This window comes from Verticillium dahliae, genomic scaffold (assembly GCF_000150675.1).
Source record: "Verticillium dahliae VdLs.17 supercont1.22 genomic scaffold, whole genome shotgun sequence".
NCBI lineage: Eukaryota > Fungi > Ascomycota > Sordariomycetes > Glomerellales > Plectosphaerellaceae > Verticillium > Verticillium dahliae.
In genome coordinates, this window is record NW_009276918.1 from 246,227 (window position 1) to 263,820 (window position 17,594).

The window sequence follows — 17,594 nt, forward strand, 5'->3', positions numbered from 1 at the left end:
AGGAAGGAGAAGCCACTCTGGACTTGGCACATTCCCATTCGCCAAGCCTCATCTGGCGTCTTTCGGGTCCCGTGCTTTTACCGCCAGTCGCCGCCACCCGCGTTGCTGCCAACGAAGGGGGCCGGGTCGCGGCAAAAAGCCCGAGTGGGCGGCTAACCGGATGCAGAAGGTTAGACGACTTAGCCCGTTAGCCTGGCCACCGTCAGCCCGTCGAGGGCGGTGGAGCAGCCTGTGGCAGGATTGACACCAGCTCACCGACCGACCAGGGACAACACATGCCTTGGGCAAGAGCAGCGGAGCGCACGAAAAATGGGGCCGGGCTTTGGATGCGCGAAGCAACACCGACGCGCATCAGCAGTCGAAACGGTTCCGGGTCAGCCAAGGCAAGGGCCACTGCGCTCGCCGTCCCAATTTGTCCACTCTCCTGACTTCACTGCCGCTCTCCTCACTTTACTGCCATTATCGAAACATACAGCATCGGAACTTGGAGCCTCACCCCGGTGCCATGCTGCCTGAGTACTATGTATGCGTACGTTACTCGGGCAGTATGTCAGTACTAGTACAACCTGGAGGCACCAAAAGATCTCGGGGGACCTACCCTGGACACCTGGGATATTTTTGGCCTTATTACTTTCCAGGACAAGGGCCGGTGGGGCCAGGCAGGCGGGCTACACTTGCTTCGGGCCCGAGGCTAGGCTCTGGCATTTGGCTGGTGGCTGGTGGCTCTAGCTCCTGCGCACATGCTCACAACCACAACCACACTCGAGCATCAGGCACTCTTTTCGCGCCAGCCTGGTCGCCCTTGCCTGTCACTGTTTTTTTTTTTTTTTTTCCCGTTCATTTGCCTTCCCTCTCATCTGCCTTGAACCATGACCATGACCGTGGCCTTGGCCTCGGCCGTTCTTGCATCTGATGGACTGTCTTCCTTCCAGCTTGATCGAGCTAGGATGAGGACCATTTCGTGGTCGCACATGCAAACTCCCGGCCCCCCCCCTCCCCCCAGTCACCTGATTTTCTTCGGCCGCTCTCTTTTCGTAATCCTTGACCCTGGGTCTCAACGCCCGTCGTAAGATGAACGGCGCTCCTTTCTCATCGTCATTTACCTGAACTCTTCCAAGCCGGCCTTGCGTCTAGCATCGGCTATGGTTTTGCTGGTAGCATGGTTGTCACGCACGATGTCCAAGTGCCTTCGGCGCTCCGGCTTTGAGGAAACCTCCCACGCGGGACCCACGTCCTCATCTTCCGTCGTTGCACGGGCATCAGCAAGACGTGTTTCCGACAGCTACCTATTCTCCCGGCCTTCGTTCTCACTTGATTAACTCATTGAAGCTTTCCTGCTGCATCTTTGCATTCGGACAACCGTCGAAAAAAGCCGGTAGAGTCGGAATGCTCGTTTGTGGCACCGTACTTGTCACCCAGACTACTGACCCAGACTAGGCACCTTAGCTCGGTAAGGTACGGGGATAATCGATTGCTATCTTGGCTATCAGCACATGTAACGGTCAGTGCCCGATACCCGACCTTATTACCTACCTCTGGCGCGATGAGGGCCAGGACAGGCAACCGTCCTACGTTACGTTACCACGCCTGCAAAGACTTCCGCTCGACTGTCAACAGTGCCGTGATCCCTGGCGCTTCTGTCGACGGTTTGGTGTCCGTCGCGCCAGAAAGCATGACGTATCAAGAGCTTTTGCCGCTCAAGCGTGCTTCTCGCAACGGTCGAGAATGGCACCATTCCCACGTCAGACCCCCTGCTTGCCTGTAGCCGAACGGAGCAGTGCGGCATTATCGACACCCCGGCCAGCGCATCCCACAGTGGCACAGCACAGTCGGCTTGGGTGGACACAGACGCACAGACGAACTTTGCCAGCAGTGGTGGTGGTGGCGGTTGCTGTTTCTTAACCGCGACAAGCGCGCGTCACGCCGCTCGTGCCGCGTCTCGCCCCGTGGCTGAAGTATCTGGACAGAAGGGGGCTCGGTGCCTGTTGTACGTTGCGCGTGATGCTTCTTTGCTGCGCCAAATGCGAGGAGGCTAATCGGCTTTGCCCCTCATCCTGTCGACCCCATCACGGCCTTCATGCTGTCCGCACCTCTTCAACATGGGCCCCCCCTTCGATCTGCTCTCACTATGTTGTTTTCCCCCAGGCCTAGCTTCCTTGCCCGGTCCCTTCTCAAGGTCCTCCTCTCAAAATAGGTCACCGCTCACGCTAGACAAGGCGAAGCGAGCGGATTTCAAACGGAGTAATTCGCCATCCAGCTTTGGCGAGATGAAGTTTGGCCACGAGGTCTGCTCAAATCCCGCAGACTGACCCCAGTCAACACCACCCCGGCACCCAAAGCAGCGACTCAAGCTAGGAGGGTACCCTGGCCTGAACTAGGACTATGATCATTCACCAGCGCAACTCTCTCGCGAGTTGGAATGAGGCCTCTGGGATCAGGGTCTGCTCCTCGTTGGGGTTAACCTACCTTCGGGACCCTACGTCGCCCGGCCCCGGTTGCTAGGCGAAAAGCAAATCTGTGATGTGTCTGAGTGTGCAAGAAATCTCTGAGCACTCTCGACGTCTTCAATACCCATCACAGACAGTTCGGGCACAACAGGTACGGCTCTATTGGTAGGCTCATGGCACACACAGACCGCGGTCTTTCAGCTTGAGTGCGACAATAGGCGTAAGTTGGCCCCCAAACACGTGAGACATGTCAAGGTTACCGACTCTTTACTCATACTGAGTCACTGGCCGTCTCTTGTTCGCGGATCAAAGGCTCAGCTGCGAAACCTCCGTGCCACCGACTGCTGACCGAAGGCCAGCAAAGTACATGACTGTTGCACCGACCGACTGTTGCGATCGATCTGCTAATCTATCTGGTCATGTCATCCCCATGGTTCATGACTCGGCATCCTGGAAACTCTCCGAGCCAGTAGCCAAGCAAGCCCCTCGCGGTTGTTTCCAGCCCAAAAGAAGAAGCAAAGACTTACGGTAGCAGACCGAATGCTCTGCCGTGCATCTACCACCACCTCGGCTGCTCATGGTTCCGGCCACCATTTCCACCCGCTGTTGAATCATGTGTCACAGGGCCAGACGAGGGGAGGCACATACTGGTGTTTCAATCAACCATCTGTACATGTACATGTATGTTAATCTGCTGCCTGACTATCAACAGACATTTACATGCATTACTTCCATCACGGTAGTCTACATATGGATGGCAAGGCGGGCTTGGCTGCCATTCTTGGGTCTTTCACCGACCCTCTCAGCTAGATACAGGGTAACATGACAATCCGGTCCCTGGTCCACTGATTGTTTGGGTGCGTTGTGACAAGGCACCGGGGCCAGAACGCGACAGGGCCACAAGACGTCATTGACGCCCCACGACAGGTCTGTCTCCCTGTTGAATTACCTGAGATTGTCAATGGTGGTCACAGAACTCCCACACCCATCCGCCGAGATGCTCAGTGCGGTACCCGGTGCCCACCAGGCAACGCGATCGGCAACAACGTGGTCGCCTCGAATAGTATCCGCAACGTCATTTCACACGTTTGAACGAACCCCCCGAAGCTCTTGTTCCCAACCGGATCGAGCTGCATGCCACTACCATGAATGCCCTCTTCGCCTTCCTGACTGGGTATACCTACCCGCGTCTCTGATGGACGTACGCCTACATCATTTCTTGTCAGGTTCAAATCGATTCCCAATTCGTGATGGACTAGACAAGATCTTCGCCCCATCCGCCCTGCAAAAGTCTGGCCTGGGCTTGCCTGGCCCAAGCTAGGGTCATCATACCGCCCATCGTACTGCAGATGGTAGGTAAGTGGCGACAAGAGCGACAAGGGCGGGAAAAGAAAGCCGGGAGAAGCATCCACCGCTTCGAAAGTGTTGCTGGATTCCACTGAGTACTGCTGCCCCATCAAAGAGGTTGACTCTCCCAAAAAGGCAATTTCTGGGCGACGTCTATTCCTCCTACGGCTGACCCGGTCGATGCACGTTCGAACCGTTGGACATGGAAATATGCAGGGTCTTTCTTACAAAGCCTGCAGTACAAACCTGCCAAGTCGTCAGTTGGCAATTTCCGCTTCCCACGCCCCTTCGTTCTAGTCCAGCGGCGACCTCAGCGCTATCGATTCAGGCCTTGGGAGGATGTCCTTGACGTCGAGCCTAGAATAGAAGCCTGGTCGATCGCCCCCTCTCATTTCTGTGCCGTGGAAATGTCACTGCGGCTTCCAATTCACACCAGCAGATTTGCGGTATATCTCGACAGACTGGGCAAGAAGTGGCAAAGATGCCGATGCGGGTCCCCAAGCCCTGAACCAATGTTTCTGTTTGGGTTTATCCTCATTCAACCCGTTGTCCCGGCGGAGACCAATGGTCAGGGCAAGAGAGCAGGGGATGGTGTGATGGTAGGACGGATGAAGGTTTAGACCCCATCAAACAGCAACCTTATCCCCGCAAAGTTGCTATTTATTCTTCGTCGTCGATCCTGGGCCCCGGCCCCCCAAGCGTTCGTCCAGTTTTCATCCGCATCTCGACTCAGGCAGCGCAGAGGACAATGCAATTCGGAAATGATGTGCTCTTTGGGATCCTGGCAGTCAAGGTTGATCACCCTGACCTGGCGAACCACATTGACACCATCCATTGAGCTGGGAAGAGGAAGCGAGCTGTCCAAGGCGAGAGGGGGGGTGCAAGAGCAGCACCTGCTTTTCGACTCGACGATATTTGCACTCGGTGCGCACGTAGTGAGATCATCAAACCAACCATCCCACCCGCGTAACAGTGGACAAGAATGGCCCCCAATTATCAACTTGCATGCCGGCATCAGCCTTACACTCTCACGTCAGCCTGTAGGGCGACTACCACCGCGTTCTCTTGTGCGCACGAGATGGTCGCTCGGCCCCCGAATCCTGCCTCTTCAATCGCGTTCTTGGTGTGACTGGAAGAAGATCAAAGCACGGCGGCGTGCCTAAAGCTCCATGTCAAAATCCGCCGATCACCTGCAAATCGTTGACCCGCCAGCCCCTGGATTTGATCGCAATTTCCCTTCTGCACCTCACCTGCCAGATGTTTCAGCCCACGGCGAAGGGCCGGTGAGCTTTGGCCGCCCTTGGGGTTGGCCGGTGCACTACTCCTCAGCTCCCGTTGTTTCTTTGAATAGAAACAGGAGCCAGAACCTGGCAGCCTTGACAGGGACCCGAGGAGTGCATGTGCACGGCGCCGGCCTCGTGGGCGACGGCCTGATGGGCCCCTGAATCGGCCCTCCATCCGACCACAGTGGAGATTCAACGGATGCCGCCGCCGAGTCGCCTCAATGAGGTCTGGGAGACCCGAAGGAATGGCGCAAAATCATGCACCATGATTACACCACACTTCACGAAGACTGTAGATACTCCATGTCACGCTTCGTACCAGGGAGACCCTGGGCAATGGAAACGCTCTGTGGGAAGACTGGCATCTCATCTCTTGGTCAGGCACGGCCATCATCTATCGGCTAGACTCCGTAGCGACCTCTCTAGACCCAGCATAAGCTTGCATGTAGGGTGAATGGCAAGATCGATCTTTCCAGATTGAGTTATCAATCTGGATTAGCCATCGCCGTCGGCGACGAGCTTGTGGTCACCTTGCTCGCTTGCTATTTCTGGTAAAAAGGATTCGCAACAGACGAATCTCGCAGGTAACAAGGGCAATTACCACCCATAAACAGTCTGTGATCATCTAAGTTTCTGCAAAGGGTCTATATCTGTGTCTAGGGGTCTCCAGGAAATTAGAGCCATGCCAGATATTCCTTCGTCAAGAAATATAGTCCATCCGTCTCTGCATAGGGCCTGAGTCAATGAACGCACCACGGGGAATGGCTGTCAAACCCTGCCTACCATCGACGTTCAGCGAACGAGTTATCACTAACTTGGAAGCCTTTGCATATTCGGATGATGCTGGGACATCGACGAGGTACAGCAATGGCTTGTTGAGCTGTAACACGGTCGACCATGTGCGGAGGACAGTTTTTGAGCAGACCGATCTTCTCCACGTCATTAACGTGTCTTTTAATCTGGTCTGGTGAGAGTCGCGGTTATACTATGAATCTACCGCTGACACCCCCTCGAGGGCCCCTTTCAACACCATGCAGCGCTCTCACAAGAGCTGCCTGGCCTTCTTATAGCAGGGGTCGTGATCCTTCCGGCCCATCCCTCGTGCCTCGCCTAGCCGGTCCCCAACACCACAAAGTTCTGGCCGTTTTATCGCGTGATTTTAACCGTCCTAGGCGAACCGCAGCAGGGCAAAGGAAGAAGACAAGCGAGAATCTACCTGGCAAGTCCGTTTATCGCGACTCATGCGCCCCCCTCCCTCTCTCTTTCTTCCGCGCGCTACCTTGACACCCCTCCTTCACTTCTCTTGACACCGTATGCGGCGGCACAGGATAGGCTAGAAGAGATGCCCACCCACCCACCAAGACCGTAAAAAAGCCCTCCTCTGCCGAGTGTCTCCTTGAAGCCAACCGGAATCGGCTTCGTTGGCTGTGCTCCCGGCACTGTTCGTTCGTCAGGAGATGGGAAAAGCTGATAGGGAGGGGGCGTGCCTCGAGGAGGTGGGAGGGATCGCGTCTCTTCCTCCCGAAACCGTAGTACCTCTCCCCCCCTCGCGGACTGCATCTCTCTAGCGCGGAGTATCTTCGCGGAGCCAGCCAGCCAGCCAGCCAGCCAGTCCAGGTCTGAGGCGCCCCTCCCCCTTGCGAGGGCGCGCGCAGATGCAGACACGCACACACACACACACACACACACACACACACACACCCCTATTCTTCCCATCCCGTCTCCTGCCCTGCCCTGCCCTGCCCTGCCCAGCCCAGCCCAGCCCAGCCCAGCCCTCCGTCACCTCCCGTCCAGTCCTTTCGTCACTCTCCCCCTTTTCTTGGCGCGCGTTCGTTCGTTCGTTCGCTCTGCCGCTGCCCGACGGGGGCGTGGCCGTGGCGTCCCGGTCGAGAGCGGGGGCCGTGGGAGCTAGAGGAGGGGGGTGAAGGGGGCGTGGCAGGGCGTGGAAAAGGGAACAGCATAGCTCGCTGGGGCAAAAAAAGGACAAAACAACGAAAGCCAAGTCTTCCCTGGTCGGGGCGTGCCTCTCCCGTACGTCATTCGTCCCTGGTGAACGTCACTGCCAGCCCCGACCAGAGACGATCTGCTTCTTACGCCGGGTGGACGATCTGTTTCTGCTGCCGGGTGGACGAGGTGGTTGGTACTGGTGGTGATTCCTAGCACCATGTGCAAAAATAGGTAGATAATGACGAGTGAGGTGGATGGTCTGGGCTGGGGCATCAGGAAAGGGGGGGCGAGATCCTGCTTTTCCTGGTGGGTTACTTACTAGGAGGCGTCTGTCTTGCCTTGGATGGATTCCAGTTGTGGAACTGAGCATCGTTGCAGATGGGCGATGCGGTAAAGGAAACGAGAAAAAGCCACCAGACGACGGGGACCGGACACGAAAAGGGGCAACTGGAAGACGGCGACGGACATCACACGAACAAGTGTACGGGGTGAACCAGAAAATGAAAAAGGATAGGCTTATACCAGATGGAAGAAGAACAAAGCGCCGAACGCTCTCGCGATGTGTCCATTTCCCTCCGCTCTGGCTACCTACCTAGAAATGCCCAGCCGATGTTTCCCATCCTTCCGCGCCTTTCCTTTACGCTTTTCGAATCCAACCGTGTCGCAACGAGACGCAGGCAGGCGAGCAGCAGAACCAAAACCAAGGGGGAGAAAAAGACAAAAGCAAGCAGATCAAAAAATGCTGTGGATGGTATCGTAGACGCAACAGATGCAGCAAAAGAAGAAGAAGAAGAAAAAGAGAAAGAGAGCACAAGATCGTCGTACACCCCAGGCCCAGATCCAGATTCAAGTTCAGGGTCGTCGACGACCCGAATCTTTGCCCTGTCTGTCCATGCTAACCCGCAACCCTCAAGATTGTGGACCCTATTACATCCTCCACCATGTGTTCCCCGTGGGGACGAAGGGCTCGTCTTCACCTGTGAGCCATACCGCAACGAAGGCGAACCCCCAATTTATAGTCGTCCGTGGCGCGCTTTGAAGATGGCAACCTTGTCGTCGTAGAATAGGATTTCACGCAGGCGCAGGCGCGGCCTGGCCCCGACGTGGTCCGCCTCACGGAACGAGTCTGCGTCGGAGTCGCTGGAGCCAAGCGACGCCTCGGACTGCGAGTCATCAACATCAACCGCGCTCGCTGCGTCGTTGGCGTTGCCTGCACCACCACCGCCAGGCCCATCCTCGTTCTCGTCTTCTGATGTGTCGACCTGGCTCGCATCCTCGTCATCGTCGCTCGCGTCCTCTTCGTCGTCGTCGGCGGCCTCGTCGCCACCTGAACCGTGCTGGCCTGGGACGACGTGGCCGCTACCAGGCGCGCCTGCTTCAGCCGTGGGGTCCGTGGTGGCGACGCCGTGCGTGGACGAATCGAGGGGTTTATTCTCGAGAATCTCAAAGCACTTCTTGCCAATGCCAACGTAGCAGAGCTGGATCTCTGGGCGCAGCGAGATGATGTCCACGATCTGCAGGGCGAGCTCCCGGGGGTCGTAGTTGCCCGCTGCGTGGTCTGCTATTTTTGGAATGTGCAGGGAGCGCAACTGGGGCAGACCGATGAGGCGTTGGAGGAGCGTGTGCTATTTTTGTGTGAGCAAGCAGTTTCATCCAAAGTTTAAAAAGGGAGGGGGGGGGGGGGGGGGGCGTTAAACCGCCCGAAGAATAGCCCAACGTACCCAGTCGCGATACTGCAGAGACATGGACAGCTCTCTCAGGCTGACCATGCGTCCGCTCGTCATGTAAAGGAGCATCTCTGTGGTGGCGGTCCAGTTGAGCCATCGGAAACTCTCAGGCAGGTTGCCGTGGGGGGCCTTGTATTCAGAGCTGTCGAGGAGGACCTTGCGAAGACTAGAGCGGTGGCGTTTGATGGCGCCCTTGAAGATTTGCGAGATGGTCACAGCCGGAGGTACAGACCGCCGCCTGTCTTGGAGGAAAAATACTTCAAGACTGTTCGGTTCCAGGGTATCTTTGATAAAGTTGATGAGAGGCAGTGATGCCATGTCCGTGTGGATCTTTTTTACGTTGAGATGGTATTGTACTCGAGTCACCGGCGAGGGCTTGGGAGAGCTGCCATTTTCGTGACCTGACGTCACTGGAGGCGTCGGTTGGAATTGCTTGCGGAGGACCTTCCACAGGGTCTCGTGTTGAGCGCACTCCAAAATGGTCAAGCTCGTGAGGACAGTCCAGTCGATTGCCTTTGTACAGACCTGGATCGATAGGGGCACGCGCTCCAATTCCAGTGTTTTGAGCTTCAGCTTGCCGTCGAGTCGTTTTCGTATTGTCTGGTCGTCATTCGACCGTTGTAGCTGCTCACGATGCGGTGCTGTAGAGGTCCGGGGTCCATGCTCCGTCGTCGAGGCTGTTCCAGGAACGTGGTCAACAGTCGAAGGGCTCGAAAGGTTCATGTCCGCTGCTTCGTCGGCGGCGGACACGGGGCTCGGTTCGTCACCACCCTGGACAGCGACATCTTGGTGATGGCCAGTGGGCGCGGCATCATCGCCAACGACTGTAGCAGCGTCGGGCACGGGCGCAACAGCTTCGACACTGGCCGGTGCGAGGGCGCTTTTGGCCCTGGATTTGGATGCAGACTTTCTGCGAATGTCGTAGATCTTGCCTACCAGCACCCCCAGGACACCGCCCAACCTGCGATCGCCGATTGTGCTCTCGCCAGGCCAGCGCGCATTGTGGTCGACCTGGTGCAAGCCCGGCCCATCCCATGTCTGGACAAAGTCGGAGTGTGCCGCCTTGGCGGAGATGCCCACGCGCAGCTCCTCCAGATTCTCGTGCGAGTTACCGATGGCAACAGCGAGCTCGTCGAGATAGGAGAGCTCATCAATGTCGAGGACAGACAGACTCTTCAACGGCGGCAGGACACTGAACGTCGGAAACTCGACACGGCTTTCGGCGAAAGGGATAGGCGCCCTGGGCCGAGGATGTGATGCCGTCGACGGAATGAGAATGCCGATAGGCGTCAAGGTACTGCCGATGGGCACGACGCCCTGTGTCTCTATGGACGAGCTGGGGCTGGTCGAGGACGAGGCGGCCGAGGCATCGGCGTTGTCGTGCCAGCGCACCCAGACGCGCTCGAGTTTGGACTGCTCATTCGGATCGCGATCCTGGATGGAGGCCAAGGCCATGAAGATGTCGGAGAGGACGCCGGTGGGCATGTCCCAGACAAAGGTCTCGAGGCTTGCCATCTTGGCGACGGCCAGGGCGACGAGGGTTCCCAGCATCTTGCCGCTCTCCTTGGTAATCATGTACTCGGCGACCCAGTCGTCGGGGCCATTGCCCAAGGAGAACTTTTTGATGTATCGAGCGTAGTCGTTGTGCAGGCGTGCCATGGGAGGCAGTCCGCCGCTGCGGTTCGGCGAGAACATCTTCTGGGCGCGCACGGCAAAGTTGCTGCCCAGACAGAGGGTTGACAAGCCATAGGTGAGGGCATCAACGCTTTTGGAATCAGATTGGGCAAGCTGGGTGGCGTCAGGCCACACGATATCGAAGCGAGAGTAGATGTGTGGAACGGCGAGATTGTGGAGGGTCGAATTCGTCAAGGCGAGGGAGGTCAGATCGTTTGTATGTGTGATCTGGGCGAACGAATGAGAAGCGTCAGCAAACACGGCGCTGCATGGTGCATTGGGAAAGACGGGGTTCTTCTGGGAAAAGGGAAGGAGACGAGTTTCTTCTGGAAAAGGCAACGAGACGGGTTTCTTCTGGAAAAGGCAACGAGACGGGTTTCTTCTGGAAAAGGCAAGGAGACGGGTTTCTTCTGGGGAAAAGGGAAGGAGAAGGATAGAGCATGGGGAAGGGGGACGGGCAAGCGACATACCTCGTTGACAATCAGCCGCAAGATGTCAAAGGGCAGCTCGAGCAGGGTCAATCGACCGGTGCGCCTCGAGACGGCACTCCATTCCTCCTCTTTGCCTTTGAGCAGCTTGCGCAGGGCCATGGCGGCTTCTTCTGTGGGATTTGGCGGGAGCTGGCCGTCGGCCTGGGAGGGTGGGCGTTGCTCGTCGGGTGCCGTTGGTGGTACGACATCGGTCGCGTGTAACAGTGATGACGGGTCGTGGGCCGGGGGCTGATCGGGACACTGGGAAGACGTCGCCGTGGCCATCATGGGTGGACGGGAGCTCATGCTCTTGGGTCAATTGCGGAGGGTAGTATGGATCGGGACTTTGGTCGAAGGGGGAGAGGTCCCCAGGAGAGAAGAAGTTTGGTGATGCTGAGAGTGAAGGTCTCGTCGTCGTTCGGGGGGAAGGGTATACGGCGGCGACGGGGCGGGAATGAACGATGAACCAGAATACGTGATACAGAAGAAGAAAGGCTGTGGTTGTGATTGTAGGTTGAATGTTCTTGTCCGTCCGACGCGGGCTGGAAAGGGCGAGGATCAAGCAGGCGATGATTGGGACTCGCAGGTTCAGGTCGAAACCTAAGGTACCTTACCTAGGTCAGGTAGGTAGGCAAGAGAGAGAGGGTTCAAGCTCGTGTTCGCGGTTGTGCTCGTGCTCGTGCTCGTGCTGGCGACGGGCGAACCTTGTGGCTGGGGAGACAGGGCGTTCGGTTTGGTGGTGCTTCTCGAAATGGACGTTCAGTCACCTCAGGTTGAGATGGGTTGGGGTCAGGGAGCCCGGTCCCGTCATCGGCGTGCCTTGTCTCGCAAGGGTGCGCGGTGCGTGGTGCTTGGTGCTTGATGCTTGAAGGTGCTTGGTGCTTGGAGGTGCTTGGTGCTTGGAGGTGCTTGGTGCTTGGTGGTGCTTCCGGCCAGTGTGCACAGCGTGCAACATGCGGCGTGCAGCGTGCAGTTGCAGTTGCGGTGCTGTTGCTCTTGCTGTTGCTGTTGAGGCTGCGACGGGGCCAGCAGAAGGCGCATCCAGACTCCAGAAGCGTCCAGGCAGTTGCGGTGGGCCACGGTGGGTCCACCCAAGGCCGGCACACCGAGACACTAAGGCGGCCAGGGGACCTGCCTTGCCTGCCTCCCAGGTAGGGGTGCTACGCTGGGGTGCCACATCACACCCTATCATTGGGTGCTGGGGGGTCAAGGGGACTCGTGCCAGGCCGTCTCCGGACGTCCCGCTTCTGCTGGCACGGGCTGGCACGGGCTCACATGGGGGGGGGGGGGCGGATGCCACTCCACCCCAAGAGCGTATTCAGGGGGGGGGTTCAGCTTCCAAAGTGCCTTTCTTCAGCTGGAACCAGCACGATGGGGGTGAGACTGCCGAGCAGCGTGTGCCTTGGACTGACTCGACGACTACACAGGTACCGGTCTGCTGGTTCGATTTTCCGACCTCCTTTGTCTGCCCATTATCGAGATGCTCATCGCAGGAATGGATGTAACCATGGCACGAGAGAGCATGTGCCTACAGTCCTACCTTGCTAAGTATAGCCCGACAGTACCAGCCTAGGGAGGTAGGTAAGGCAGATACCTAAGGTACCTAGGTAAGGCAGATACCTAAGGTAGGGTAAGTAGGCGCCTGTGGAAAGAAGACAGGTACCCACCGACCGCTCCCGTCGTCCCCAGCGTCCAGTGCCCCAGCACCCCACCCCCTGGAATGGGCGCTGTGACATGTCTCTTCAACGCGAGGTGCTGGCTGGAGAGCAGCCGTGGATAGGTAAGGTACCCAGACGATGAAGTGACAGACAGCCTTCAACAGGACCCCATGATCATCACTCAATCTGAAGCTCCCCACATCGGCTCTCGCGCCCAGCTGGCCCTCCAGGACCTGGTGAGAGTAAGCCGGCGCAAGCCTCATCTTCAGAGTTCAATGTCCGTTTCAGGATCGACAGCCAAGTCGCGACGCAGCCAAGTGCCGTGCTCAGATGAACCCGATCAGCGAATACTGCCAAGGACATGTGACTGAATGATGGCCTCCATGAAGACGGATTTTTTTGCCCACTGGACATGCCATGGGCATGCACCATTTGAGTAGAGCACATAGCAAGAATAGAGTCGCAAAGGTCGCAAAGCGATCTAGGCACCTTGCCTCTGGGGTCCTCGCATCAAAGTTGAACCCACCGAGGCCTGCATCGGGCCGGCGCCATGCCCGTGAGTGACTCCCCCGTCATCACAGCGGTACGTACCCGCCCTACACGCAGCGTGCACCGGGCAGGCGTGCATCATCAGGTGCCAGGCGACGACCAGCCCCTCCATCTCTGCCTCCTCCGCCTCTGATGCCTCAATCGCACCCATCACGACTCTGAACACACAAACTGTCCTCCACGTCATCGTCAGTCAAATCGACCTGCTGGCCTGTTCTCAACTGAGCCAAGCTTGACTCCCCACGCCGTCTCGTCACCAGCTCGAACCACGTTGCTGTCGCCCCCGATCCACCCATATATACCTTGGGCAGCAAAAACCAGGCAGCCTCGCGCCTAGCATCGCATCGCATCGCATCACACTTGCATCTCTCGCGCACGACAACCTCAGCCCCTCTTCTCCCTTTGGCGGATCTCCCGCAGCCCTCCGATAAAGCGAGCCACGAAGGACCCCCCCTACACAACACCGTTCGACGGAAACGTTTACACCACATCAGCACGCAGCGACCACCTTGTCCCGCCGACAAACGCCCCCGCCGACAAACGCCCCCGCCGACAAACGCCCCCGCCGACCTCCTCGCTTCCCGACAGACCCGACCTCCTCGTCGCCTTTGTCGCCCTGTCGCTCAACATCCCACGCCCCACGCCGCCCATCATGGCCTCCTTCGCCGAGAACCTCTGGAACTCAGTCTTCACCCCGGGCACAACACCAACCCTCCTGTACGCCACAAACGCCAGCTTCGCCGCCCTCCAGCTGACCCTCCTCGCCCTCCTTGCCGCCACCCGCTCCATCCACTTCATCGTCCTCTCCTTCCTCTGCGCCGGCCTCTGGCGCGCCATCAACTGGTTCGCCGCCGAGCTGGCCATCGCCCAGGCCCGCGAGGCCGCCGACAACGACAGGGCCGCCGCGCCCGGAGGACCAGCCGATACCCCGGGCGGCGGCGGCGGCAGCAGCAGCAGCAGCGACGACGACACTGAGGTCGACACAGCCGTCGACCAGGCCGTGCGCTCGCGCAAGACGGCCGGCAGCGCGAGCAGGGAGGTCGAGGTCGAGGGGTCTGCGGCCGGCGAGCTGAAGCAGCGATCCGCTGCCGCTGCCGCTGCCGCTTCCGGGCCGGCATCGGCGGCGGGGACACAGTCGAGCGCGAGCACCGAGGACGAGTGGGAGAAGGTTTCGGAGAATGAGAACGAAAAGGATAAATAGATCCGACGCTTGTGGTCGAGAGAGAGAGGGAATGATGCACGCATGGCGTCTTCCTCTCGTTCTCTCCACGGCAGTGGTGCTTTCTGTTTCCCCCCGTTGCGCAGCGCCTCGCCTTTTCGAGATACCCCCAGCCTAGACACCCTCTGACGTCAGGACGCTTCAACATGCGGCGATGCGCGCTCCTCTTTCTCCTTCCTTTTCTGATTTACATGTTCCATGGTGGAGGCGGGAGCATTTGTTTTTATTTCAGTGACCGCGACGAGAGTGTTTGGCGCTACGACTTTTGGGAGGTAGAGAGGGAGAGAGAGAGAGAGACGGCAGGAAGCGGGCTACAGTACATATCGATATCAAGTCCACTCGTTTAGCGAGACAATGTCAAGGATTTATGCCTTAGAAATTCCATCCATGTTGCTTGCTTGGTCTTCTTTCCCGAGATCTATCCAGCGACTCCCAACTCCGTATATAGGTAGGTACAAGATTGTGGCATGCACACGGTCCCGTCCGTGCATAACCAGTGCTCAAATTTCTAGTACATGTCACTCCATCTCACTTGACGTCTGTCCCAAAATGCATCTACTTCACAGATATCGCAACCTCGACGTGGCGTATGCGGCGCCGAGCGCAGAGATGGCGCCGATGAAGAGACATACGGCAATGGCGTTGGGCCCGTCAGTGTCATGATGCTCAGCGGGATCGGCCCCCTTGGCAAGCTCAGGGCTCTTGCCGGGCTCGAGGATCGTAAAGACGATGGTGCTGATGAAGGTACCAATAAACTGCGGCAACGTTGAGTAAATGTTGAGGATACCGAAATAGATGCCCGACAGTTCGCCCGTTGACGATGAGGCGCCGGGCGTGTCAGACCCGTGCTCCAGATGCAGAGCGTGGTCTGCGCTGATGGCTGGCAGCTCAATGTCATCGGCGTTGGACAGGCGGCGGTAGGCTGGGCCGCCAGCCTCGGTGGCGCCGCTGAGCTTGTTGACCTCGACGCCGAGAAAGGTGACGGGCGCCCACATGGCAATGGTCCAAGGGAGTCCGCAGATGACGACGAGGAAAGTGGCAAATCGGAAACTGGCGGCGAAGGGAGCCATGAACATGGCGCTCGCAAACATGAGGTGGCCGGCCATCCAGACGGTCATGAGGTCGGGCTTGCGCTTGCTGAACTTTTCTGCGAGGGTAGCCAGCCCTTGGGGCGGGCGGGCCGTGTACTTCTCGTCGTCTGGTGACTTTGTGATCATGGGCAGGAGCCAGGCGCCAATGAGGGTAACGGTGGAGTAGATGACGAGGGCGGTACTGCCGATGCGACCGACATCGCCGAGCATGTCTTTGGAGTTCTTTGCCTCCTCGGGCGCATCGTAGCGGAAATACGTCTCGCCGACCCAGGTCGCGCTGTAGAAGAGAAAGGGGAACCAGCCAATCCACGCCCAGAACTGTGCCCAGCAGATGGCCTGGATACGTGGGGGCAGGTTGAGCAGCGTGGACCAGATCTGGCTGAAGACCTTGAAACGGCCGACAGGCTTGCGAGAGTCTGGTCGGGTTGAGATGAGCACCCTCTCGGTGACGGCCCAGCAGGACACGCCCGAGGAGAAGAGTATGAAGAAGGTGGCGATCAGGGTCAGTTGCTTAAACTGCGTGTCTCCAAGCGTCGTCCCCAACATACCTACGAGGTCGATGGCGCCCGCTCCATACCCCATCATGTGGCCCATGGCGGACATTCTGCTGGCTGCGTCGAGTTAGCTACGAGGCCAGGAGCTATATTTGACTTTGGAGGGGCTGGGGATCACTTACACCATGCCGCACCGGCTTGTTGTTTCTCGATGGGTAAAGTGTCGACGATCAGGCTCCTGGCGCAGGACATGACTGGGCAACTGGTCAGTTCATGCTGTCCTCGGGATGCAATGGGGTCAACTCACCGGCATTGATAGCAAAGTCGACGGCATAGATTGCCAGGACGGCAAGCGTTATCGTGAAGCCGCGGGCAGACTTCTCGTCAGCAACGAAAAAGCCCACAATTTCCTGGGTAAAGCCCAGAACGATCATGCTCAAGGCGGCAATCATCGAGCCCATGACGATGAAAGGACGTCGGCGACCCCATTTTGAGGTGGACTGATCAGCAATGACGCCAACAATAGGCTGAACAATGAGTCCCGACAGAGGCCCAGCAATCCACACCAGCGAAGTATTGCTCTTGGTGAGGCCAAGGTTCAGGAGATATGGTGTGCAATCTGGATTCGCAGGGTCAACATGTGATCTACTGAAAAAGAGGCGCCAGGTTCGCGCGATGCTTGCTACTCACAGGTCATCTCCACTCCCCATGTGAAGCTGTGGATGACGGGTCAATGCTAGCTGTGGCCACGGCACGCGACCTGGGTTCCACCTACGTGATGCCGATGGCGTTGAAGGTCAGGAGAACCATGCGCATCGCCTCGGAGCTCCCCTTGATATGGGGCTGCCCCGCCCATGTCGACATTTCTGCGAATCCCTCCTCGCGTATCGATCGATTGATTGTCGGCGCCCCGTCGATGACCTCGCCGGCGTGCCGGTCAATGTCGCGGTTGCGGTCGCGGTTGCGGTCGCGGTCGAATTCGAGGTTGAGGCTGGATGGGCGGCGCGTGGGTCCCACGTATCCACCAGGATTGCTAGTCGCAGGTGATGGGTGCCAGTCGTCAGCAAAGTCCGGATTCGAATCGGTGTCGGGTTGGCCGTTGCTCGACTGCGACGGGGTGAGGATGGGCGTCGAATGTCCTCCCGAGTCGACACGGAGGCAATGAGCGTCACGGGAATCTGCGTCTCGGGCGACTGTAGGAATCAGAGTTGAGTTTGAGGTCGAGGCTCGCGTCGGAAACGCAGCAGCCATGGCGGGAGGGTGGAGCTCCCGCAGCTGCCAGTTCAGGTGTCCGTGCCGTAATTCTTTCAGGAGCGCTTCACATCTAGCAAAGCACCCATGACGCGGCCGAATCAACCAATCTCCCGGTCTTGTTCGCGTTGGACAATTGCGTGACAAACGAGTTGCAGGTGAAAGCCGACATTGGTTCGAAAGAACACGGGTCGAGGAAGCGAAAACGTTATTGGACGCTGTACATAGTAGTGTATCCTATGTAGCTGTTGTACGGGATACTATAGGGGGGGAGATTGGGGTCCGTCCTTGACTTTGAGGTCTTGGTAGCCACGCACCAAGGTTTGGCGGTATGCTACAGTCAGGTAACATAGGTACCTACCTACCTAGGTACCTACCTAGTTGGGGAGGGGTTGAGGCGGGCCCAGATGAAGGTCCTATTGTCTTTGGAAGGGGGA

At 58.0% G+C, this 17,594-nt stretch overlaps 3 protein-coding genes across 3 annotated transcripts; 1 reads left to right on the forward strand and 2 right to left on the reverse strand.

Moving 5' to 3' along the window:
• Positions 1 to 8,037: 8,037 nt before the first annotated feature.
• On the reverse strand, positions 8,038 to 11,180 carry VDAG_08757 (F-box domain-containing protein; the record flags this gene model as incomplete). The annotated part of the gene is made up of 3 exons (XM_009651074.1): positions 8,038 to 8,649; positions 8,746 to 10,653; positions 10,896 to 11,180. The coding sequence occupies 3 exons, from the start codon at positions 11,178 to 11,180 to the stop codon at positions 8,038 to 8,040; spliced, it is 2,805 nt and encodes a 934-aa protein (XP_009649369.1).
• A 2,574-nt stretch (positions 11,181 to 13,754) lies between these two features.
• Positions 13,755 to 14,303, forward strand: VDAG_08758 (uncharacterized protein; the record flags this gene model as incomplete). Its single annotated transcript, XM_009651075.1, has 1 exon — positions 13,755 to 14,303. The coding sequence occupies one exon, from the start codon at positions 13,755 to 13,757 to the stop codon at positions 14,301 to 14,303; it is 549 nt and encodes a 182-aa protein (XP_009649370.1).
• A 578-nt stretch (positions 14,304 to 14,881) lies between these two features.
• VDAG_08759 (sucrose transport protein) lies at positions 14,882 to 17,157 on the reverse strand (the record flags this gene model as incomplete). The annotated part of the gene is made up of 4 exons (XM_009651076.1): positions 14,882 to 16,023; positions 16,214 to 16,525; positions 16,597 to 16,622; positions 16,682 to 17,157. The coding sequence occupies 4 exons, from the start codon at positions 17,155 to 17,157 to the stop codon at positions 14,882 to 14,884; spliced, it is 1,956 nt and encodes a 651-aa protein (XP_009649371.1).
• Between the last annotated feature and the right edge of the window lie 437 nt (positions 17,158 to 17,594).